General features: G+C 42.3%; 1 protein-coding gene across 3 annotated transcripts; it reads right to left on the minus strand.

The window, feature by feature from the left end:
• Positions 1–277: 277 nt before the first annotated feature.
• cobll1b (cordon-bleu WH2 repeat protein-like 1b) lies at positions 278–24,388 on the minus strand. Of its 3 annotated transcripts, XM_035173983.2 has the most exons (14): positions 23,883–24,388; positions 23,598–23,678; positions 9,243–9,431; positions 7,699–7,903; positions 7,382–7,607; positions 6,724–6,768; positions 6,545–6,639; positions 6,153–6,389; positions 5,891–6,020; positions 3,815–4,037; positions 3,631–3,719; positions 1,990–3,395; positions 914–1,057; positions 278–824 (listed from the first exon to the last, which is right to left on the minus strand). In XM_035173983.2, the coding sequence occupies exons 1-13, from the start codon at positions 23,921–23,923 to the stop codon at positions 950–952; spliced, it is 3,075 nt and encodes a 1,024-aa protein (XP_035029874.2). In that variant the 5' UTR covers positions 23,924–24,388; the 3' UTR covers positions 278–824; positions 914–949. The 3 variants fall into 3 exon arrangements, with proteins under 3 accessions (XP_035029874.2, XP_047198471.1, XP_047198472.1); XM_047342515.1 differs by lacking the exon at positions 23,598–23,678; XM_047342516.1 differs by lacking the exons at positions 23,598–23,678; positions 23,883–24,388 and adding an exon at positions 15,972–16,208.
• Between the last annotated feature and the right edge of the window lie 269 nt (positions 24,389–24,657).

Consider the following 24,657-nt stretch of genomic DNA (forward strand, 5'->3'; position numbering starts at 1 on the left):
AATAGCAAAAAAATCTAAATCTATAAGTTAAATGTAAATGTAAAACAAAGAACTTGAGAAGCGAGCACTATTGCAAATGCAGTAATTGGCCACTAAATACACAGCGTCGTTTTTTTCCACAAAAAAAGTAGTGCAAATTTATTAATTTTTTTACATTTGGCAAAGCTAAAGAATTCTCCACATTTTACAAATGGTGCCTTGTATTGAACAGGGTACAATTTCATCTGTTTACACATAGACCCACTGAAAGACATGAGAATAATAAAGACAACAGAAATGATAACAAAAAAAAAAACTTTATTCATAACAATTGCGCTTGACAAGAACAACAGGTTGGCTGTGCACAACAGTGTCCGTCTGCATAGTTTAATCACAACTCTGTAATACTTAAATATAGATTTTACTGTATAATCTAAGGAGCATTTAAGTACCTTAGGCTCAGACCTGTTCTGTCCTATACATCCAGTATTTTTATTAGATAGCACGTTATCTGAATAAATCCAATAATATTACAACTCTTGAAAATCAGTCAAATAATTTATAGAATTGTTCTCATTTAATGTTCTTGTTCCCACACAAATCGAAATGCATCAAATGCAAGATATTCTTCATCACACAAAATAAAAGCGAGGCAGGAAAATATGCAAGTCCGCCCTGGTGTAGTGCTTAATGATGAGTGAGAAATAAACCAATATACACCAATTATTCATTTTTTCAAAATACATCATTTTATGTACACCATTGCAGAGGTAAAAGAAAAGACAGTTCCCGCTTCTGTGTCGTGGGGTGAAGGGTTCGGGAGAACTCAACAGGATAAGCTACTCCTGGAAGAAAGAAAACACAATATTTCATCCATGTGCTCTACATACATTTACATATTATATCATACTGAAATGTGCAGGATTTTGCTCACAGTAGATGATAGATCGTCGGGGGATTCAAGGCACTGCTATGGACCGCTCTCTCCTTCCATTTCAACAATCCCACTAAAAGTTGGTGCTTCACCCTCTGCTCCCTGTAGAACGGAGTCTTTGTCACTGTCTTTGTTTTCCTCATCCTGCAACATTGCAAAAGAGAAAAGATGTCACTGAGGACTAACTGTGCCAGAGAATATAAAGAGGAAACAGAAAAAGGACACCAAGGCTGCATGTATTTTTAAAGCTAATAAAACAACTATATAGGCCCAACAAAAGTAAGTGCAGTATTTCTGTCACGGCTACAGAGACTTCACATCATATCATGATCTCTTGGACAATGTGAACTATTTTCTGATTTGCACAGACTATGTACAATTTTGGACAAACCATATCAACAAGCTTTGCATTTGAGATTGTTTTTTAGATCCAAGATGTCTTGTGCAAAAAGTACTAGGACATCACAACACTGTGTATATTCAGGATTACCTTTGGCATGCACTAGAGTTATTCCTGTCAAAATATAATGCACATAAATAATCAAAGATTGTAGGTACTCAGGATACAATATCAACTCTGAGTATTAAAATTTAAAAAAAAGAAAAAAATTATCAAATGGCAATACGAAGCAAGGCAGTGTTAGAACTATCTTAGAATGATCTTTAATGCCTAAAGAAATTCTTACTTGGACAAATGTAAAATGAATACAATGTGTAATAGGAAACATCATGATAATCATAATTTAGTCATACAAAAAAAAAATCCAATTATTTTTCTCTTCTTTTTTCTAACAAAGAATTGTGGATTACAGTGCAGTCTGCCCTCACAACTGCAGGTTGTTCCCTGAAGCTCAGACAGCAAGAGGATACACATCCTTCCTCATTAGGTCTATTCTGTGTGGAATACTCTGCACGGATAACGAAAAATAAGTGAAGTGGCTGAATTGTTGTTTAGTGATCTATTGTCCGCTGACTGTGTCCCACATCTGTGTAACACCACAAAAAAGTGTTCGGATCAGCAAATGCAGTGTGATCTTCTACTCAAATTAAATGTATGATATGCTGTCAGAACTAACCTTGAGCTGAGACGATCCTTTTGTCTCTACAGCTGCCGAGCGATTTGTAATCGGAGAGATCGGTGGCGACTGAGGTGACTTTGGTCCATGGGATACGGACTTGCTCCTTTTCACTGCAGAGGTCACTGCCTGAGCAAAGCGGGACGGGGTTACAGGGGCATAGGGCCTGGGGGCTGCGAAGCTTCTCAATTTTTCCAAGCTCAGCCCCAAACGTGGCTCTTTACATGGCAAACTGCTTTGCCTTGTCATACGCATGATGGCAGCATTCTTGTCTTCCCCTTTCGGGCTCAGCTGGACGTTGCTGGTCCCCGTCGTCTCCTCTTGACACTGCACAGGAGGTGAGGGAGGAGGGGGCAGTGACACTGCTCTGTCTACACCTCCCGGAGCCTCCCTCTGGCCATAGCCAGGACTGGTACTCAATCTTTTCTCTGCTGCTGAAGTTACATAATACCCAGGTGTTTTTTTATGCTGTGCCAAGCGGAAAGAACCGGGCTTAGGTTTAGTTGCGGGTGGAATTTTCATCTCCTTGACCTCTGTTGGTGAACCCGTTTGAGACGCCCCATTAGCAAGGGATGAGATCTTTTCAGGGGAAGGAGTAGATTCAGGTGCACCTCCATTAACAGTGTCTTGGGCAGTAGCAGTGCTAGTCAGTAAGTCTTCCCTGGGTGCAGTTGGGTGCAGCTCGCCTTTTTCCTTTGAGTCCGCCGACTGGTCCCTTGGTGCTGTGCTCTCCTCCAGCTGAAGAGAACCAATATCAAGTCCCTCTTCTGGGGCTGGGGGGGGTGCCTCCAGTGTCAGAGCAACTTCAAAATATCTCAGCTTCTCCAGAGATTTCTGAGGCACGATGGTATACGTTGTCATCCCCACCTTGGGGATGTAGTCCCTTGTCAGCTCATTGGAAGGCTTGGGCTTTGGCTCAGAGTCTGTGGCATAAATATTTGCTGCCTTCGTTGCGGCAGGGGCACTTGGTTCTGACTCCTGACGCGATGAGGTCTCCGGGATGTGGGATAAGGCGCGTTTCTCGAGGTCAGTCAGGTCCAGCTCCTCCGTCAAAGTGGCCATTTCTTGCTTCCCCGATGATTCGCCCGGGGGCGGGTCAGCTGCAGAGGGAACTTCCTCTGTGTGTGGTGGTGGAGGTGGAGGGAACGGTGTGAAATCGGTTTGCACTTCAGCATCCCCTCCAGCGGGGCGTGATGTGCTGATGGCCACCGGGCTCTCCAACCTGTCAGCCTGCTCCCCGAGGGTTTCAGTGTTTGCCTGAACGGAGGCCTGTGCTTCTGCCTCCTGCATCACAGGCGGAGAGACGCTGACGGCTTCAGTGCGGCCATCACCCTCAACACTTTGAGCCGTAGACTCTTCACAGATTGGCTGTTGGATTACAGTTTCAACTCTACCTGGACCATCGTCTATGAGGAAAATAAAATCATGTAAAACTGTTTTCTCAGGAGATAATTCATGCATATTGATGAAAAATGATTGATATGTATGAGTTTTTTGTAGCGGCTTAATTGATTTTACGGGGACTATCAGGCCTTGTCGGGGGTCTGCGCCATAGGTTCAGTTTATACTATATACTTGTAGGAATCTTCACATCTGCATAATGGAAACGTAAATACCACTTTAATCCAAGAGCAAACTCACTTGTATCTGCCAGCTCAGATGAGTCTGTGTCAGCCGTTGTCGTCACATCACTGAGTGGTGCAGGATTATCCACTGTGCTCTGCAGTTGACTGTAAAAATAATGTTAAAAAATAAAAGAATTGCCAATGCTAATGAATGAAAAACAACGGGGCGCAGCCTTGAGAAGTCGTACTACAGTTCGTACTTGCCATCTGAGGACAGATCACGAGTCTGATCTTCCTCACTGCCCTCCATCGGCACTGGGCCCGGTATCTCAGTATCTGCGGCCGGAGACTGCAGCGAAACATCGGCGGACGCACTGAGGCTGCCGTCCTCTCCCTGGGTGTCACTAGCGGTTGCAGAAATTACCGGGGGAGTCGTCTCCTCCTGCTCCATAATCTCCTCCAGTGTGTTGGCAGCTGCACCTCCTGTAAAACATCATCATGAAGGATACCAGTTAAAAACAGGTCACATTAACCAAAATAGCATTAAAACAGCGGATCAGTCGAGTGTCTCAGATCACATGCATCTGAAAATGTTTTGAAATTCTTAGCTCAGTTGGCAAAAGTTTTAAAACTGTTTTAAGTTATTATATAATGTTTTGTTTGATAATGTTTTCCCATCTTAAGCATGAGAAACTAAGAGTCTAACACAAGTTGGCTCAGACTTTGCCTTTCACATATGAAGAACGCAGCAGGAGATGGTCCAGGTCAGGCGCGTTCATTAAAACTGGAGTGCTCATGTGGGGGAGGCTGAGTAGAACACATGCAGGAGGCAGGATATGATCTAACACATCGACACCAGCATTTTGGCCCTTCTCACCAAAAGCTCTCCAATCTCATCGTCTTCCGAGGTTGACATATTCATCGGTGTCTGTCGAATTTTCACGAGGGAGCTGACAGGGGAAACTCTGGAGAATGTCTGGAGCAACTGACTCAGACATTTGCGTTCTCACATAGAGAGAATATCCAGAGTCTGAAAGCAGCTATAGAGTATCATACACATTCACCCTTTCTAATAAGAAACAAATGAATTCTCCTTTAGAATCTTTTTCTCTTTTTCCCTCTCATCGGGCTCTAAACACTTCGGGGAAGTGCATCACAGAGGAGCAGGGAGCAGCAAAAGGAATTTCAAGGCTACTTAAACAAAACTCAGTGTTCTCAGCCTCTGAACTCTACATGTACTGAGCCACAGTGGTGCTGTTAGGGAAACAGCACAGGAAGTGATCTCTCACTGTGGAACTGTGGACGCAGAGGGAGAACAGAGATAGTGGTGTACACAGGCAGAACGGAGTTGTGAAATCCTTACGATTACATTTTCTAATAATATGCTGCTATGGTTGATTTGGAGCTGAGATTGTTTCTGATCACACAACAAGAATAAACTCATAAAGAAAACATGCAAAAGAGAGATAAAGAAAACTGTGATATCAATCCTGGATATATTTACAGGACGCTAGTTAAAGTTAATGGTGCTTAAAGCAACTGAAAATCTAAATAAGGGCGCTTTATCTGTGGTATATACATCTAGATCTTGCTGCCCTATTTTACTGAAAAAGAAAAGAGGAAGTACATTTTTTATCATTAAAGAATAAAAGATTGTTTTTTGTCAAACCTCGGTTTAAATATTTCTTAATATTCATTGTTTTCTCTTTAAAATTCTCTGTTTGCAGGATGGGTGGTGTTTCCCTCTCAGAACAATACAGCGAGGGTCTGATGTGTCTATACAATCACAGGAAAGTATGTCAAAGCAAGTTAATTATAAACATCAGAGGAAAAGTTCCAAAGAATTCAGACCCGAGAGTAAAATTGGAAAGTAGTAAAAACAAACTTCTCAGGAACAGTATTCTTTGTTATTATAGAGGTTTTGGATTTTAGGCAGTAGAGAGAACATGCTGACAGAGCTGCTGCAGCACTAAGTCTTATTTGTGGAAGCAGATCCTATAGCGCTAAACAAAAAGCCTATTTAGATGAATAGTCTTCCATACTCTCACCATCACCATAAAGTTCCCATGACCATGTCTCCTATGTCACGGGGGCTTAATGAAGCACTACACTACAGTGGCCACTAGGAGGCACAAGAGTCAAATCAAATGAAAAAGCTGTGGGCTGCAAACTCTGACCAGGACAGTCATGGAGGTTACAGTGCACATGACAAAAATACCAGACAATCTATTTCATATTCCACTCAGCAGTGACGTGTTTGAAAAGAAGAACCAACTGAGTGAGTGGTCATAGAAACCCACAGGAAACGCTGAGTAAGAATGTAAACAAAGACAAACCTTGCACATTTTCATCGAGAGGAACCGTCTCTGGGACGACAGCACTCAGGGATGAGGGGGGCGGGGGGGCCTTGCGTTTGGTTCTCTTCAGAGAAGACTCCGCCGAAGACCCCCGACTCAAACCAGCCGCCTGCGTGACAGCATTCACTTTAGGTACATAATCGATGCAGCAAAACATGGAAATCCTGTGACTGTGGTTCTACCATTTATGTTGCAAGTTATGGCTGGTGAGTTTTCAGAGCTCAATTTTCAGTCCACTCACCAGGTCACCGTCCACTTGGGTGTTTGGTTCAGAGTTGATTCTCCGGCGGGCGCTGAGGTCCGAGGCGCCGCTCTGAAAAGCAAACATCGGAGGCAGGGGTGCACGTCTCTTCTTTGGCCCGTCGGTGGGGCTCATGGGAGAGCTGAGCGGAGACGTGTTGGTGCTGGGTAAGGCCATGCTGAGAGGTCGGGGCTTACTCACGAGCACCGGAGAAGCCGGGGCACTGGCCGTTGTGGCCTTTGAAAGAGCAAACATCCAATCAGAGCAATGATAAAGAGGACAAACACCAAAGTGCAGGCTAACCAATGGCAAACCAAAGTAAAGAAACCTCCCTCTGAAGGTTACTCTCTAAAACATCAGTATCTTTGCATAATCGATGCACCAAAAAGTACCTGGTCAGAGTTTTTCTTGCTCTTTCTAAACTTGCTGAAGAGGCCTTTGTTTTCTTTCTCCTTCTGATTTTTAGCCTTGCCAGGCATGACCATTCCTAAGGAAAAAATGATAAGATATCATTAGTTGGAAATACGACAGGTCTCTTGATATCAATCATAGAGTTTGCAAACAGAACTACCTGTATGAGTTGGTGAGGCTGGACACACAGGAGAACCAGGTATGCCTGCAGAAACAACAGGCATGAGACTTTGTACACAACCAGTGGTGTGTGTAGTACAGCAATAACACACAATAAAGCTGCTTTCAGACATGCACATTCTCCACATGGGCTGGATGTGTGAACGCAAATGTCCGAGTGAGAGCCTCTGGACTTTCTCTGCCTGGCCTCCTTGTAAAAATGGAGTCCAGAGGAGCCGATGTGAGAAGGCAGCAGGAGATCAGCCAAAGGGTTCACCCTGAGCGAGTTGATGACGATTTTAACATGCAACGGATAAAAAATGAAAAAACGAAAAGAAACAACAATATCAGGATGAAAAAAATGGAGCCATACACTTAGAGGACACCGACAAAGATGACAAGAGAGTTTTGGGGGATAAGAGCAGACGCGGGTGTCGATGTCCTGTAAACAAAAACACGTGATCTCCGCAGAATCAATGCGTGACTTCCTGCTTCTGCCTGAATTTTCCACGAGTTTCAGTGTTTCAGCTGCGTTGTTCATGTGTGAAAGGCAACCTCCGGAGAAAGTGTGGGGGCAATTCTGAGAGTTCATATCTGATAACGGCTTAAGTGAGCTGACGAGGTATTGGTATGTAATGTAACTGTACATTATCACTCACCTTTTGTGTCTCTTGCATAAACCTCCCTTAATGCATAGTCATTAAGAGAACTGGTCAAGTCCAGCGGCGCAAGTGATTGGACATCTCTCAACAGAACTGTGGTCTCCGGGGCAAATTCACATTTCTCACATATCGCTGGTAACAGCTCGACCAAGGGAACTCTGGGATTAACTCGCAGTATTGTTTTCTGGGTCTTCCTGTAGTTTATCACCATCCGAACTGTTGCCTGGAGAACAGAAAATGTTCCACTCAACATACACAGCAAAAAGAAGCAGTGGGAATAAGTGCCAGCGTGGTGTCCAAAGTGTTTACCGTACCTCGGGCATTTGAGGACTTGTCTTCTTATTTTTATCTTCGCCTTTAGGTTTAAGTATAATCTTTTCTGCATCTAAAGTTCCTATGAGAGCGTTGGGCTTGAGCTTGATGTTGTTCCTGTTGGCGGTGACCAGCTCTAAGGTGTGGCTCGATGGGTTCAGGTGATACGTTGCACAGAGCGTCACCAGTAGATCCATTAGGGGTTTGCTGAAAGACACAGAGGGGAAAAAATAAGCATTTCTAGGCCATAAGAGGGACGTAGTGCGGTGAAAGTGAGTTACACATTGTAAAATATAACACACAAGAAAAAATACAAATGATTTGAAATTTTTGATTCCTCATTAAATGTTGAACGACATCAAATAATCACTTCCTTTGATTTTTAGGACAGTTGTTGGTTAATTTGGAGAAAAGTCCACTGGTTTCATGGGTTGGTACATTCATTCATTTAGATTTAAAGGAACCATGCAGAATATGTGGAAACAACATAAAGCGAAATTTACAGTAAGCTAACAGTGGCAACAGTAGACGCATGAGTCTTTGCTGAAATGGATAATACAGTTAAAACGCAATGCCTTAAACTTAATCCTCAAAATAAAGCGTTAAATCAGTTGTGCAGGGCAGCTTTAGAGGGAGAAAAGAAGGCGAAGAATTCAGTGCTTAATCCTTTCGTATCGGATTGGGCTCAGTCGTTTCTCAAGAGGGCTGAGCTGCAAAAGATACCTGTGAAAGAGTGTTTGTAAACAGTGTGCATTGTGATGCAGACAATCATATCTTGAGTAAACTCTGTTGATGGAAAGTCGACTCCCAGAAGGACACGCAGACCTTGTTCTGAAATGAATGACTTATATACGCTATGTAAAATTCTATTATGAGAAAATCTAAAACAGATAATTGGTTCATTCTCATGTAATTTGATGAGATAATAAAAATAAAGTAATGAAATCCATTCTGCTCCATGAATGCATATCAATTTAAACCACACATTCAAGGACTCCACCTAGCTGACTCAATGTGACTTTATGTGATGACATCAGCGTCATTGCGTAATGTTTAAACTGTGAACTAGTGCAGTTCCTGTTCCCCCTAATCCTGCCTGTTTGGAATGGCCTGTTTGCTTGGCCTGTGGTGATGCTGGTTGCAGTTCTGTAAAAGTGACCTGCATGACTCAGTCCATATGGAACCACTGAACGCCACCACCACCACCGACTCAGTAGGCAAAACCCTTAGAGAATCAGTTGTTGACTTCCAGCCACAGCTGCTACAGAGCGCTGGTGGCCAGTTTATTCAAAATTAATTAATATTGAATGTATTTTGTCTCCAAAACCCACCAAATTTGACACTGCACATCCTTGAGCCATTAACAATACATGTGCCAAGCGTGAAGCCAAGTAGATGAACGGTCTGTTCAGTCTATACAAATACACAATGGTGTTTTTGCCAAATTTTCACACAAAAAGAATCATCCTTTATGTGCAAATTCAGCAAAAGAGTTGCATATATGCCACTATCTGCATTTAAAAATGTGTGCGTGATTTTACTGTACCTGCCATGGACTGTGGTCATCTTTTCTATTCCACCAGGCAAAACCACAACCAGAGAGAGGTCCTTATCAATGAGGTTCTCTTTCTGGTCCATGGTTAAATGAGGGTTTCCTGGGTACCACTGAGAGAAACCTGGGGAATCCAGATCCTTTAGTCCTGGCGGGGACGGTGCCTTGCTTTTGGTCGACACCCTGCATTCAGGGAAAAGAAAGAGTAAATTATTCTCATTTGCTTCAGGATTTCACGGCCCAGGCACACTCAACAGTTTCAAGATGACTGGGTATGGTTTTCCACTTGTGTGCATGTGTGTGTTCGTTTTTTCAAAAATGCTTTCTGCTCCTTCAGACAATAACCTGATTGAAAATCCAAAGTGCAGCAGACAGCATGAAAGGAATCCTTTTTTCCTCCCTCAGGTTTTAGACGGCAGTGAAGCTACTACATGAAAGAACTCGAGTCCGCTTTACAAACAGGTCACAAGACGACCCAGTGGACACATTTACTCACCGAGCCTGAAGAAATGGCTGCGAACGGACGGACATGTGAGAGAGAGCGACGAATAATGCGGCGCAAGATAGAAATTTCTCATTTCATACGGTTTGTCTGGGCCTGGCATTAATGGAAACTGTGTCAATAAAGTGTGGGAGAGAGAGCAGGAGCAGTCATGTGAGAGTTACGGACTCTCATATGATGCAAAAAAAAGAAAGACATAGGCTAATCGTTTTTATTGACTGTACCACTGACTCCATTTGTTGCCAAGATTTTCTATCAGCTGTGAGACAGTAACACGTAGTAATTGTGTGAAATAATAACACCTTTCACATAATGCTCCTGAGAAGTGGCGAACAATAAAACCTGCTGACGGCAAACAACACATTGTTTTCATTTGAACGGAGGCCGTCATTACAATGTTGGAAGATTAGCTGTGAGCCATTTTGTTTTGTGTCGCCACTCACTTGGCATGAGAAGCTGCAGATGCTGGGATAAAAAAAAAAAAACTAAGTAAACACAAGATTACATCAACTCAGCAGATGCCACGCTATCGTACTGTAACGCCATCAAGTCGCGCAGTGAGCCGAGGTATCGACGGCTTCAGAAACATTAAGTCAGTGTTTGCGGACCCGCAGTGGCCTGAAGTTCAGCCTGTGAAGTCTCACGTGGGGGCACTGCTCATTCAAACAAAGGAATCCGAGCAATGCAAGGTCACAGGCTCTGATGAGGCACGTCTAGCAAAGGATTATTAGTCTTGCTACGGGGACGGCTGTCCTTAATCACTGGACACACACAAACACACATTGTTGTGTTTCATTCAGAGGTACCATATTCTTCAGATATGTTATAAAAAGCAGAATTACATCAGCACAGCCTCTGAGGTCACAACGTACATCGCACACAAAAGTCTCAGTCATGACTGTTGAGATTGCTATTTGCAAGGTGTAGCTATTCAAATGTGTTAACTGGAACCACGTTATGCGAATAATTAATTAATTGGAGCTGTGAATATACTGCACTAATAATATGACTGTGTGGGACTAAATACCGCCGTGAGAGGGAATGCATAATAATATAAATACAAGTCCTTCATTCCGAGTGCCTTAAGTATTCGTAACTCCATAAAGTGACGTCCATTCCACAGAGAAGCCATGAAAAGAACATTTCCGTGTACACTTGTATAACATAGGACGACATGGTGAATATCCCTTGTATGTCTTCAGCACAACCACCAGCAGATGTCAGGGATCATCAGCGGATGTGTTTCGGCCTTTTAATCACAAGATGCCCTCCTCTGAGTCAGGCCTGCCACAGGCTGATCCGACCTGGGTGTGTGTCCCTAACAACTTGGGGCCCAGTTGGGATCTTTCCACCTGATCCAGGGCCGATGACTGCACAGTCTGCTGTCTGTGAGGTTTCTTTCATGGTCTGTTGCAACCCTGTGCACGTGCCTGTTTTAATAACAGCCCACTGTTGTTTGTATGTTGTTTGTGTCTGTCACTGTGGTTCGGTTTTACGATTGTCTGTCCTCATGTTGTTGCTTGTTTATTGAGCTGAAATAAATTTTCCACTTTGGCGGACAACAGCGTTCTATTCTATTCTATTCTATTCCCCATTGAAAGGTGCAATTACATAATCAAATTTCCTGTAATTCTGCAGCAGTTAAAAAGAATAACAACGAGGACTGAAGTGTGAAAAGATATGTTGACAAAAACATCTTTTAACTTTGTGGAGTTAGTGTTCAGTGAGCCATGCAGCCATCACAGACTCAGGTGGCTATAGCATGTTATTGCTATGGTAGCTATTGCTATAACCACTAGCGATAATATGTTATTGGTACACTGTTAACCAAGACCTTAAAGACTTAGCATGTGTGTGAAATCATTCACTATTTACAATATACTGTATTTGCCATCTTGAATTTGTTGGCAAGAGTTATACTTCTCTTATAAAATGAAATATGCCACAGTCACAAACAGAACAACTATCACAGTGTTCACTGCTTCACAGTTTCACACAAAGGATCAGTCTCATGTAAGTAATATTGCTTTAATGCGTTATCGTCTTGTATTCTTTTAACAACTGCTCTGAAATCCATGAAGTCGAGTCCGAGGTCAGCCAGTATCATCCGAGGTACAACAGGACGATACTCAGTAATTTGAGACATCGCAAGAAGAGCTGAGGCAGCAGCCGAAAAAACATCAAGCAGTGAGAAGATGGACGCAGCAGAAACACACTTGTTTGCTGTTCATCTTTGAGCCAGGAAAAATAAAGCCACCATCCAGTAACCAGCATCATTCTGCTGTGTGAACTGTAACGAGCTGGAATCTGTCTCAGAAAATATAATGAGAGGAACATATGCCAAGTTCACCCACGACCTGGTTACTCAGGACAGGATTGGGTTGCACCAGCTATTCCTTAATTCACTACGTCATCTATGTGTTTACGTACAAAGTCATTCATAGGTTCTTAATGATTACTAACTACTTCCAAAGTAGCTATCCCCTAAATCAGATTGTACCAGAAATACCTAAGCAACGCTACGAAGACTTTGCTTCCCTTGGTTTCTTTTCTGGCAAACAACTTAAAAACACAAAAAATCTTTCTGAATGTTTTTAGAAATACCCTTTACGCTTTCCACTGTCTCGCTAACATGGAGTCCCGAGGAAAGATGTCTACACGATCTTCTCTCAACAATATGGTTGTCAGTAATAACCATAGACTGATGGGTGTAAAGATGGATGATGTGACTGCTCCCCAGAAGTTAAGCCAAAGTGTTATCTACCACCTGGTGGCTGGCTGCAGTATAGCTTATGAATCTCGCATCCTCCATGTTAATACATGGGACATGGACCAAATTTCAAAGTCAATTTTTCTCACAGATGGTTTCGGCCATTTTAGCTACTTCTCATCACACTAATGTATGTTCAAGTTTTCATTTTTCCAGTAAGTTTGGTTTATAATAAGTTATTTCATGCTAAAAGTCAAGATTGACAGCTGAGAATGACGTTGGCAGTGTTCTTATCTGGGATAATTTATCTTATAAGAGTCTATGGTAGTAACTAGTTAGGATTCTTAACAAATTTTTCCAAATTTAGATTTTGTACATCCTTTTTTGAAATGCACAGCACACAGACATACTAATAGACATGAATTAATTAATTTACATCAAAACTATGGGTGCATGTTATTCTAAACAAGGACAAAACTTCACAACACATCAGTATAATGCCATGAAAGTAACAGATGCTGCATGATGCCTGAGACGTGTGTTCTCGTGTCTGTAATTGGATTTAAAAAAAATTATAAATTGGATTAGCTAGATTTTGTTTTCGTTTCCTTCTTTAATCAGCTTTGTACTACACGTGTTTGATCTGGATGACATTATGAGAAATTAACTATCTGTCCGTCATCATTTCCACCAAATAACCCAGTGAAACCTGTTGCAGTGAGCTGCTGGATTGTAAAGGGGAGACTTCAGAGGGAAGAAGGAGAAGGCTGCACACTGATGCTGTATTGATAAATCTATTTTAAACCTTTTAAGATATGTATTAGGCCATGTATTTTATATTATGTTGTTTATCTAAAGACTGTAGTTCTCCTGTTAGCAGCTAGTATGTGAAACAAAGGGATTTACTAAGGATTATCAATCAACTAAAATGACTCCCACAGTTTTGATGACATGTTAGAGCTGGTGATGAGATATTTGCATTTCAATATGTTGCAATGATTAGATTAACAAATGATCAAATCATTTTGTCCTCCAACTGTTTGGACTATGGTGATTAAATGCAGTCTGAAGTCTGTTGATAGTCTTTTGCATTGACATATTACATTTTATATACAATATAAAAATGACCATAAAACTTACTAAATATCACTCAATATAGCACATGCAAGCTGTGCCTCAAATTGCTTCACCTGGAGAAAATCTGAACATCCCAAAAACTAAATAAGTCATGTCCGTATTCACATGATATTTGCTGTCTATATTCATTGTCCCCATCACACATACTAAGATTGACACACAACTCAAATTTCCACTTCACATAGAACTGCATGATGAAACAGGCTGATTTACATAACATCTGTGGAGTACGCAGATGCAGAGCAGGGTGGTACTTCCCCCCTGGGTCCAAACATTTAGCCCCCTGGGGGATTGAAAAATAGATAAACTGTCCGCATGTTGTTAATTTTATCCAACAATATCGTTTACTACTGTGGGATGCCACAGAAACTGTGACACCGCCACCTCTAGGAACCAGCAGTGGTGTTTTAACACATTTAAGGCTTGTGAATAATAAAAAGTCGACCTCTACAGGCAGTTTAGAAGGGTATAGAGATATAAGGGAGTGTGAGATAAATAATACTAAACAGATAAGAAATTGTTGATGTGAAACCAGCATGATGACCATGAATTCCCTGCAGAGCAAGTAAACAGAGAGACTAGTTAAAACAGACATTTACTCTGTGGTCTCCACTGGGTACAAAGTCCCAGTTTCATGAATCTGGCTCTTTATTTGGCAATGGGATCATAACCTTTTCTTTTTCCACACATTGTGACAAACGGTCTAAAACTGGACCTTGTAAGTAGATTTATTTAGATTTGATCCGGTTCTTATATGATTAGCTATGAATGGAAATAAAAAATGGTCACTGTGAACAATTAATATATTAACATGGGGAAAAAATGCACAACCCCCACGCCTCAGGTTCAGGGTCAGCCCAGTTTATACAGCTGTGTCATCAGTGATTTCATCAAGACACCTCGAGGCTGTGACAGACACAGACACACAGGCTGGTTTGTTTTGGGCTTCCAGGCCTGTATGTTTTTGTTTTTTTCAGAAGCCCAGAATGTGTTGCTGAATGTGAGGAGACGTGTTGAAGCTTGACTGTGCTGATGCCTCGTTCACCGGGTTTCCCTGGGAGGTCTGACACTCACAAACAAGCCGATTCAATAGCACAGGACCCGTTCGTGACAGGCCTGATCACAGGCTACAAGGAAATAACAGGCCTGCTGTCGATCTGCCATTTACTGTTTCACCGTACGATGTTTATGTGAACTTCACTGGTGCAAACAAATGGACTCAAATATCCAAATTAACACTGCAAACTACTGATGGCTTCCTGTGATGGATTTAACAACAGCCATTAATCGATTTGTGAGTTGAATATGTGCGTCAGTTCAAACAGATGTCTGGTGGTGTGCCACACACCTGACAAAAACGTGCTACACAGCTTGAAACAGTTGAGAAAAGCCTGCAAGTCTCCAAAAGTTCAGATACGCCCGGTAAGAGTTCCGCTAAATCTTTACTGATGAGCCTCAAAATGATAAAGGAAAGCAGAAGCAAAGGCCTGCAGAAGATCCAGATGCTACATCTCGTGTAAAAATACTTGAAATACTTTAGTGCTTATGTGTGAAACAGACAGAATGACAGCAGGAGAGGGGGGAGGGTTGAAAGAATGGTGGAAATACAATACTGTCCTTTCTTAAAGTAATCAAAAATGAATTTCTCTGAATTCATTTAGACCTTATTCCAGCTGGCATGACTTTTACCAGAAACATCTCGGTCACTTCTGTTTGCTTTTCTCCACCCAATCCATTAAATTCCCTTCAGGCAAAGTCCTTGATCAAACATAACAATGATCAAGTGGGAGCAGCCCAGAGAAGAAACCGGACCAAAGCACTGGTAGAAACTTCCCTCTGAGGGTCTGGGGATTATGCAGAATGCCTACTGCGGTATGTTAGCAGCTGCTGAGCAGCAGGACGGCCCCTTAGGGATTTCTGATTCATGATGGCTTCATGTACCAAAACAACAAACAAGATTCCAACAAGGGTCCTTCTGCCCAGGCACACATTCTGACAACACCAAGATTATTCTAAGAAACAAGAGCAACAATTCAATGCTCCGGCGACCAAAGCACACGACTGCACAGGCAGCGGTGCACTGGCTGGCTGTACAGTCAAATATACAGGTTCAAACATGCCAGAGTGCAGCAGGTCCAACACACCCTCCTCTTCAAGTCAAAACACATGCCACGGTCATATTAAACTGTCTCTATGATAAGAATGAAAGTGCAAGAATGTATTTGACGGTGCTGTCTGACACTTTCAGAGGAGTTCAGTGCTGTGTTAAGATAATCCTATAGACATAACAATGAGAAGCAGATACGTGGAGAGCAGGTGTGACAGACCTGCTTTTCCTCTCACTTTGCCAACCCTCCATTCCACGCTCTCTTACCTCTCTGTCTGACGCCGTCTCCGCTCAAATCATTTCCATGCTGCTGCGATTGTCTCCCATGAGAACTCAGACAGACTAAACAGTATCAGCGTAGGTTTAAATTTTTTTTTTAAAAAATGGCCCACCTTTAATGCCACACCCAAGCTGTGACATCAGAAATATGTCTCCCCTGAAACAAATCCGGTCGGCCCCCTCGCTGCGTCTCTGAGAGCTCCGGCGCTGTCGGTAGCTACCTCCCCCTGAGGTCATGAGCAGAAAGGTAAGCAGCTTTGCCTCCCTGTGCAGACATGAACCTGTGGGTGGGGCCAGAGGAGCAACAGTGAAAGCCACACTGTGTGAGCTCTCGTTGGTTAAACGACTGGTGTAGGTAGGCTGAGTGATCATGATGTGTTTTAATCATGAGTGGAGGAGAATTAAAAAGGTGTCCCTTATCTCCATTAGTGTCCTCTCGAATCCTGCCACTCCCTAAGTTAATCAGATAATTCTCCTCTATTTACTTTTCACAATGAAATGCAATGAGAAACTCTGCCAACTTTTCAGAACCACACCTTAGTTCTACACAACTGACTCACTTCCAAACCATGTAAGAGGACTTGTTAGTTGAGCATAACAACGCCAATAGTGTTTCAAACTAACAGAGGCATGAAACTCAACTTCCTGACAGTCGGCCCTTCCTCCATTTGAACACTGACGGGCCTCACGTTTGTTTGGTGATGATTTGATCATTGTTCCTCACTTCAAGGCATAAAACTATCTCATCGATAATCAGCCATGACTCCAGATAACACTGTTCCACTAGGAATATGACAAATGAAACAAAAGCTGCGACTACAACAATATCCTGATGTCAACACAGATATTCATGAAGAAGTCCGGATGCTTTTTTCAATAAGAGCTGTCAAAAGAGGCCGTCAGCACCTGGCACTCAACAGATCCTGGCCGAGAAAGCAGATGTTTTCATTGTTAATTTAATCAACAGATTGAAATATAAAAATAAATAAAAACTCAGTCTACAATGGGGAAACGTATAAGTTGCTGATGAAATAAGCAGTCATCTTAAATTCAATCAAGCTGCACCAAATTTCACATTTATAGATATCAGTTCCCTAAACACGCCAGATTATTTTTCATCAAGTGAATTATTCTCTGAGAAATCAAGGAAAATGCTCTATCTCACAATGTTAAAAAACCTGGCTCCGCCCCTGGATATGACTTAAACTGAATGGATTCCTCCCAGACCCATACCAAGTGCTTCCACCAAGTTTAATGTTAATCAATTCAGTTGTTTTTTAAGGAATCTTGCTTACAAACAAACCAACCAAGAAAACAAAAGGGACAGAGGTGGGAACATAACCTCACTGGCGGAGGAAATAACGGGGCTACCCCAGCAGATTCTTTTCCGACACGGCCTTCATTACTCTCCCCATTTCACGCTTACTGAAGAAAATAAATGAGGAATAACATGTGCATACAGGCCTGTTTTAGCTGCATATACATACTTTGTGTACTTTAAATATTCAGTGAATGAACAGTTTTATCTCTGCTTCCTTTGCTTTGAAAAGATTATTACAAAGCTGTGACTTTGGCTTTGAGCCTCATTAGGAGCCTATTGTGACTTTCCTATGATCACAAAGCACCCGATTAAAAATGTAAAAAATAAAGTTTCAAACTTATTGTCTGGAACTCTATGACTTCCACTATGAATATTGTTTTCCTGCAAATGTCATTGAAGCGCTTGATAAAATCAAGTCGGCTTTGTCCAGCAGACTGTTCAGTGCCTGATACGGAAGCAATAACTTTGACTTTCCATTGTGAAATAAGTCAGCGGCCCTACACTTTTACTTAAGAATGTGCGCCCTGCTCTGCAAACAACCACAGAATACCTTCACTGATAAGGAGGTTAAGTGGCGAGCGCGGAGATGTCGGTGTGAGGGAGCGGGAAGGAGGAGTTAAGAAGTTAGACTGGTGGTGGTGGTGGTAGTGTGGGGGGGGGGGTGTCCCTGAGAGAAGACAAAACATGGGGCCACAGAGCCACAGCTGGTAATTTGATGAGAAGTCACTCAGAGCAAACTTGTTTTTTTAAAGAGGGTCTGGAAAGGCCATTAGCATCATGGTGTAAACTGTGTGGGGGGAGGGAGATTAGGGAGGGGGAAACACAGGGACCCGATGAGAACTTCCCACTTCCGTTGTGTACTGTTTATTATTGCAGAGCAAAACAAAAAACTTTTTCCCACGGTGTTTTCCAGCACAGGCCTGGTTCAACTCAAATCCCCTGAGTGTCCTCAACACCAACAGGCAGCATTCGGAGAAATCTCGGTGCCAGTCAGTATTTTCATGATCCAGCTCATTTTCACTGCGTTACGTATTCCCTGTGGAGCCCACGCTTGCACTCTAGTGTCTGATACTACAGCAGAGGCAGAGTAAGATCTCAGCCCACTGTGACCTCCAGCCAGTTGGGTAATGAGATCTAAGATTAGAGCCGAGCGATGCATCGGTTGGCCGATAAAATCTGCTGATATCACAGATGCACGGGTACCAGTGTTTGTTCCCTGATATGCGCAGAATGTATGTTTTGGTGCCTGTTGATGCAGGAATAAAACATTTTCCATTCAACAAACATGTCAAGAAGGTAAAAGTTTGGTAAATGCTGGTTTTGTACATTATAGTCCTGCAAAGCTTGCAGAGAAAAGATAAGGTAATTACCCCGCTAACCTCTCAGACTGAACAGATGTGTTTTTTTTCTTTAAGATAAACTGTCCCCCCTTTGAGTCATAATTATAACTATCACACTGCATTCTTTCATCTGAAACAATGCAGTATTGTCTGCAGCAGGAAATCTTTCAAAAGGCATGCTCTCCATCAGATCGTATGAACTGAGGTTCCTGATGTCTGATTCTGCACTGAAACGGCCACATCCAGTGTCTTCCATCATTGTTCGGTGTAAACCAAATATTCAGAGTTGCACAACCCTTGAGCTGTGGAACACAAAAAGAAAACTCCACATTTTGTCTTATTTGTCACTGGGGTTACACCCATTTCTCACATGCAAGAACAACATCCGTCCGTCCTGATCTTTTAAAGTCGTGGTCAGAGGAGGAGCTTCTACGTCTTTCCTCCAACTTTCCCTCTGACGAAAAAAAAAGGCCTGACTGAGCTATTTATGACCTAAATTTACAAGTTTGTGTATTTCTACTCAACCAGATTCTGCAGTTTAATCCAAAAGTAGCACCTCAGAGTCATAGTACATTATGAAATACAGCTGCAATAGAAACAAAGAGACTGGACCTTTAATGCAAAGTTGCTTCACGCACCAATATGCTTGCATAATAACGACGGTTCATGATGAGACAGTATTAACCGACGCTACATTCACCACAGAACCCACGTGCACAAGCTTCTGGGTGAATGAGAGAGCGCCACCAACAGATTCAAATGTGTACACTTCCCCATCTTGTGCCTGGTTGGTGTAAGCTTGGCTCCGTGATTTGTCATCCGTTGGATAATTGCTATACAGCTTGTCAACGTCTCGTTAAACAAAGCCGCAGTTTACTCAGCCAGTGCCAGACGTGAGGGGCCCAGGCCTTTTCGACACGTCCAGTATCTCATCTGAACAAGACAAACACTGATAATAAAGGTCAAGCAAAACAAGGCAATTTGTTTCTTTGTCACGTAAAATGTCTGAATGTTATTGGAGATAAATAAAAGTTCCCATTGAGCGCGCACAAAGGTCGTATTCATGTTGGCTCGTATTAGACAGGCTGAGAGTGGGAGGCGTCCAACTGTTGTGCCCTGGAAGAGCGCATAACAGAAACAATGAGGGGCCAAGTCCTCCAGTCTGTTTAGTCAGTGTACAGACAGAATCTGTGCAGCCAATCTGTTTAAATATGCCGCTGTGCACAACACTCTCATATACAAACACTTATTAGTTATGTCTAATTTAGAGATATGAAGGAAATGACTGTAAATGCCAACACGCTGCGTTTCATAATGTTCATAACTGTCCAGTGAGGAGTATTCACTGGTATTTACGGTCAGTGCGTTGGTTTCAGTGTGGCAACAAAGACCAGCCATTCTTCGCCCCCCCACCCCTTCCCCTTTTTGTTTGCCATTTTGTCTGTTTTAGCCCCGTGAAGCAGAAATGATCCACCAGCTCATCAACAGGCCGAGCTTAACTCGGATTTTCCTTTCTGCCTTATTGCATCTATAGTGGGTGGGTATGTTTGAATGACATCTTTCATCTTGCTTTTTGGCCCCAGATGATGTGAGTAGGCTCTGTGAAGGCAGCATGCTGTGGACCACATTAAGTCTCCTTCTGAATGAAGACAGCTTTGTTGTCTCGGAGCATAATCGCAAGGAGGAATACTGAAATATGCTTCAGTCCACTCAAAGCCCTGGATTCTCATTTTCAATCTTCATCGTTCCTGTTTCCACTCCAACGTGCCCATCTTCTTCAGCTATCTCAAGTCCGGCCAGTCAATCTCGCCATGAGTTTCATCTGTGGCCTCATGTGAGCAGCTGTGCCCTTGGACTGCCTGCATGTCGGGGAAACAGCTGTGGGGATTCACGATACCTTAACTAATTCCACATTGTGCCCTGAGGAAAGCCAGCCATGTGAGATCATGGTTTAAGGTGTGTCCAATTTAGCAGGGCTCCGAGCTCCAAGCCGTGCACTGTTAGAATACAAACGAAGGAAGACTTGTGCGTCTTGATACATTTACAGAGACAAAAATAGAAACTAGAATGCCACTCAGTAGAGTTCATACCTCCACCAAGGCCCAACATTCCTCTTGTGAAACCACATTTGAATTCACAAGATCTGGATCTTTATTTGGATCTGCACAAAATTGTACGTACAGGTAAATATTAGTCCCTTAAGCATGTGGGTTCTTTTTAAATCAAGATCCATAAAGTTATTGGCATCTTCCTTAGTTCATGACCAACCCCTCCACAAAATATCATGAAAATCCATATTATATTTTTTGCACAATCCTGCTAACCAACAAACAAGAAGTGCGCTCTCATAATGACGTGTCAGATCTCTCACTTGGGACTTTGCTCAATTAGCCTTGCGCAGTGCTAAGGTCCCTAAAGTTGTTAGCATCCTCGCAGACAGTCAGACCTCATAGTTTCAGATGCAGTTGTGCACGTACACGCAGGTGTCATGCAATGCAGTTCTCTCTCTCTCTCTCTCCCCCTCGAGAATCGGTCTTTTACTTTGTGTACCTGTCACTCGGTACGTGGTTGTGACAGTGGCGTTCAGGGTGCGTCCATGTGAATCCTCGCTATCCCTTTAAATTGAATGAATTCTGTGGCAAACGAAGACATTTATTTGATTAATTATTTATTTATTCGAATCTGCCAACATTTTTTTGTTATTTCCTGACCCGTACTGCATCCTTCCACCAAGTTTCGTGGTATCTGTCCTGTCGTGTTGGCGTAATACGGCTAAACTAAAACATAACCTCCTTGGCGGAGGTAAATGCTTTTACAATTAAGGTTCTGATTGAAGTAAAACCAAATTCTTTGAATTTATTTGTAACTGAGCCAGAAAATAGGAAATAATACCAAAAAAAAACAAGAAATATGAGGTCACGAGGAAAGCTTCGTATATGACAGCATTTGAAAAAGTGAGCGGCTGCAGCTCCAAATATAACATATATTGGCTCCACATATAAGAAGCCACAAATAAGACTGGGAACATGTGTCTTCACCCACAACCCAGCAGCTTATGGAAGAGTGTGGTTTACTTAAAACAGTCAGACCACAGAGTGATTTAGGTAGTCTGCTGCTCGCCGCTGCCAGGGAGTGTGGCCACGCTCCCAGATTACAAAATACTTATGAAATATGACTGCGAGCAACACCAGGAGGGTGTGTGTGTGTTTTTTTGTGTACTGAATGCTAGGTTTTTTTTTCCACAAAAGGAAAATTTAATTATGCAGGGCAGGGGTGGAAACTTCACTCTCATGGAATCCTGGATTGGAAACTATCATATGTTTGAATTCTCACCTCTAATTAAAATCTCAAAAACTCGGTAGATCTCTCCTGAATGCCAAAGTAGTGACTGTAGATTAAAGAAAAAAAGAAGTCTGGAAACTCACTCCCCTTTTTTTTTTTTAAATGATTCCAACCACTGGAATAAAAGCAGCTGACATCATCTCTAAACTCGTGAACCAAAACTGATGGGAAATTCCATTGTGTCATATATTCACAGCACTTTTTTCGTATTTTCACAGTGAACGCTCTGACTATTGGGCATGACAAATGAGTGCTTTATAGAATATCGGTTTCAGGTCCAGCAGATGCAAGACTTCCTCAGAGAAACGGAAAAGATGGTCCTGCTCATCACAGAGACAGAGGAGGTTGAATGTTTTGCCTGCAGAATACTTCCCATGACCTCTACATATGGTCAAGGCAATTTCTCAGTTAAAAAAAAAAAAAAAAACTCAGAGCAGGAAATGAGCAGAGTTCAAAGGTTGGAAACGTCTGCAACAACTGTGACTTTGCTGCGTTTGGACTGGGTGAAAGGAATGTGTTGAAATTGTGTGTGTGCAAATGCCTCTATATTTACAAAGGTGGCATTATGCTCGTGCCTTAAACAACTTGGGGAGGAAACAACCGGGTCTTTCCTTCTGATCGACGCTCGCGGAGAGATGTACTTGATTTTGTGGTGCGATGTGTACATTGAAAAAAAGCTGACAATTTCTGGGCCATCCTTACTACTTGAGCTGTTTTTTAAATTTACATTTTTTTATATTTGACTCAGTTATTCAGAGCGGGGGAAATGTGCCTTTTGCTTTCAGCCTCCACATGTTTGGAATGAGCTGCAAGACATCCTAAACTTATTGAATCATTACCCTCTCTTGGCCCATTTGAAAATCTTTTAAAGTCAAGTTTTCTATAAGTTTTCATGGAACATGTGCTTTATATTTTCCTTAATTCATTTTAGCCACTGATTGCTATATATGTTTCTATGTATGTTCTCTGGTTTTAATCTGTTTGCTGTGTTTTTAGTATGTTTCTGTGTGTTTATTTTGTCCCTTCTTTTATTTATATTTGAAACTCTATCATTGAGGTTGTGTTTTCGTCTGCATTTGTTTGTTTGTTTGTTTGTTTGTTTGTGAGCACGATAATGTAAAAACTACTAAACCAATGACATTTTGTGGAGGGGTGGAGCAAGACCCAAGGAGGAACCCATTAAAGGTTGGATTCCTTTTTTTGTCCTTTAACATTACGTGAGCATTTTTCCACTTTTTGATTTGTCAGAGAACGACTCGTGGATCGTGATGAGAAGAACCCAGCATGTTTACGGGACTGCTACTTATGAGTGTGTGCAATTTAGTGCAGATCCAAATAAAAACACTGGACGTGGTGAATTTAAATGTGGTTTCATGAGGGAACTGTTTGGCCAAGATAAGGTTATAGTTTACTTCAGTGCTGCCCAGTGACAGAACCTTCCTGTTTAAAATAAAGGATGGATACAAAATAAAATAACCTATTTAGGCCTCTAACAGTATAAAAGGCTCCTGGACTCACATGCTCCCATTAGTTCTTCTTGATTTTCCCTGTGATAAAATAAACAGAGAAGGCAGCAGCTGCTGATCCATATGACAGATACACTGAACATACCTCAGAGCTGAGCTCCGCGGATGGGGCAGGGATCCGTGATCATCCATGACGAAACTCATAGGTTTAACAAAATCCCTCGGACTAAAAACACATACAAACACAAAGGCACAGGTCATTTCCAGCAGCAGCAGCTCACATACTGAATGTTGTGCAGGTTAGTCTGAGCTGATGCGAACACCGACACTGAAATGTGGGCGAATCCCTCATGAGATCATCTTCTCTAGTCTCCACATCAACAGATTGCTCTTCTCCTTCTCACTAGACATCGAATGATTCGTCTCTTACCATGAATGCAGTTGGTTGTCGATGCAGTTGTCCACTTCCATCAGTGTTCAAACCGGCAGGGCGAGTTGTGTTGTGGAGCCCTTTGCGCACACATTGTGTTTGGATAAATGATCCATATTTCCGTTTAAGTCCTCTGTCTTTGCGCCTTTACGCAGCGCATTGCAGTGTGGTGTAGTGTGTCTCTTTGTCTGTGTGCTCCTCCTGACTCTGAACCCCACAGTCCAACACATCTAAATCATTTCCCTCCTCACATGATCGTACACAACTTTTTTCCCTCGGTGCATCCGAGACTGAGATCTGGAGAAGTGGGGGCGTCTCTCTCTCTCTCTCTCTCCCTCTCTCTGTGATCCGCTCACTTTACCTTCCCTGCGGAGGATCCTGAGGAAACTGCACGGAGCCCATGTTCACGTAACACAATCATATCTCCACTAACAACACAAAAAGATCGTTGGTTTGTTGAGTAATAAGCTGCACACAAAAACACACCAGCGCTTCTTGTTGTTGTTTTCAACTTCCTTTTAACAAGTGTTTCATTTGTCTGCAGTGACACCGTGTGGTCAAACATGGGAACTACAAATCCCCCCTCCCCATAAATATCAACACCAAAAATACAATTTAAACATTTCAACTTACAATTAATATTCAAAATCTTAGATCAGTGATGTAATATTTTTGATATAGTCCTTTGAGAACTCCCTTGTAATATTTGTACTACCACTAGTCTGAATTACTTACCTTCTCAATCATTCATTCTATTCAGTAATATATTGTATTT

This window comes from Hippoglossus stenolepis, chromosome 13 (assembly GCF_022539355.2).
Source record: "Hippoglossus stenolepis isolate QCI-W04-F060 chromosome 13, HSTE1.2, whole genome shotgun sequence".
In the NCBI taxonomy this organism is placed as follows: Eukaryota; Metazoa; Chordata; class Actinopteri; order Pleuronectiformes; family Pleuronectidae; genus Hippoglossus; species Hippoglossus stenolepis.

What these genes read in the sequence shown, in the direction of transcription:
- cobll1b (XM_035173983.2), bottom strand. Translation starts at nt 23,923, where the DNA reads ATGGAAGTGGACAACTGCATCGACAACCAACTGCATTCATG. An exon ending in GACAACCAACTGCATTCATG is followed by an intron (nt 23,679 to 23,882) that starts GTAAGAGACGAA and finishes ATGTGTTTTTAG; the next exon opens with TCCGAGGGATTTTGTTAAAC. An exon ending in ATGACCACAGTCCATGGCAG is followed by an intron (nt 7,904 to 9,242) that starts GTACAGTAAAAT and finishes TGTGTCTTTCAG; the next exon opens with CAAACCCCTAATGGATCTAC.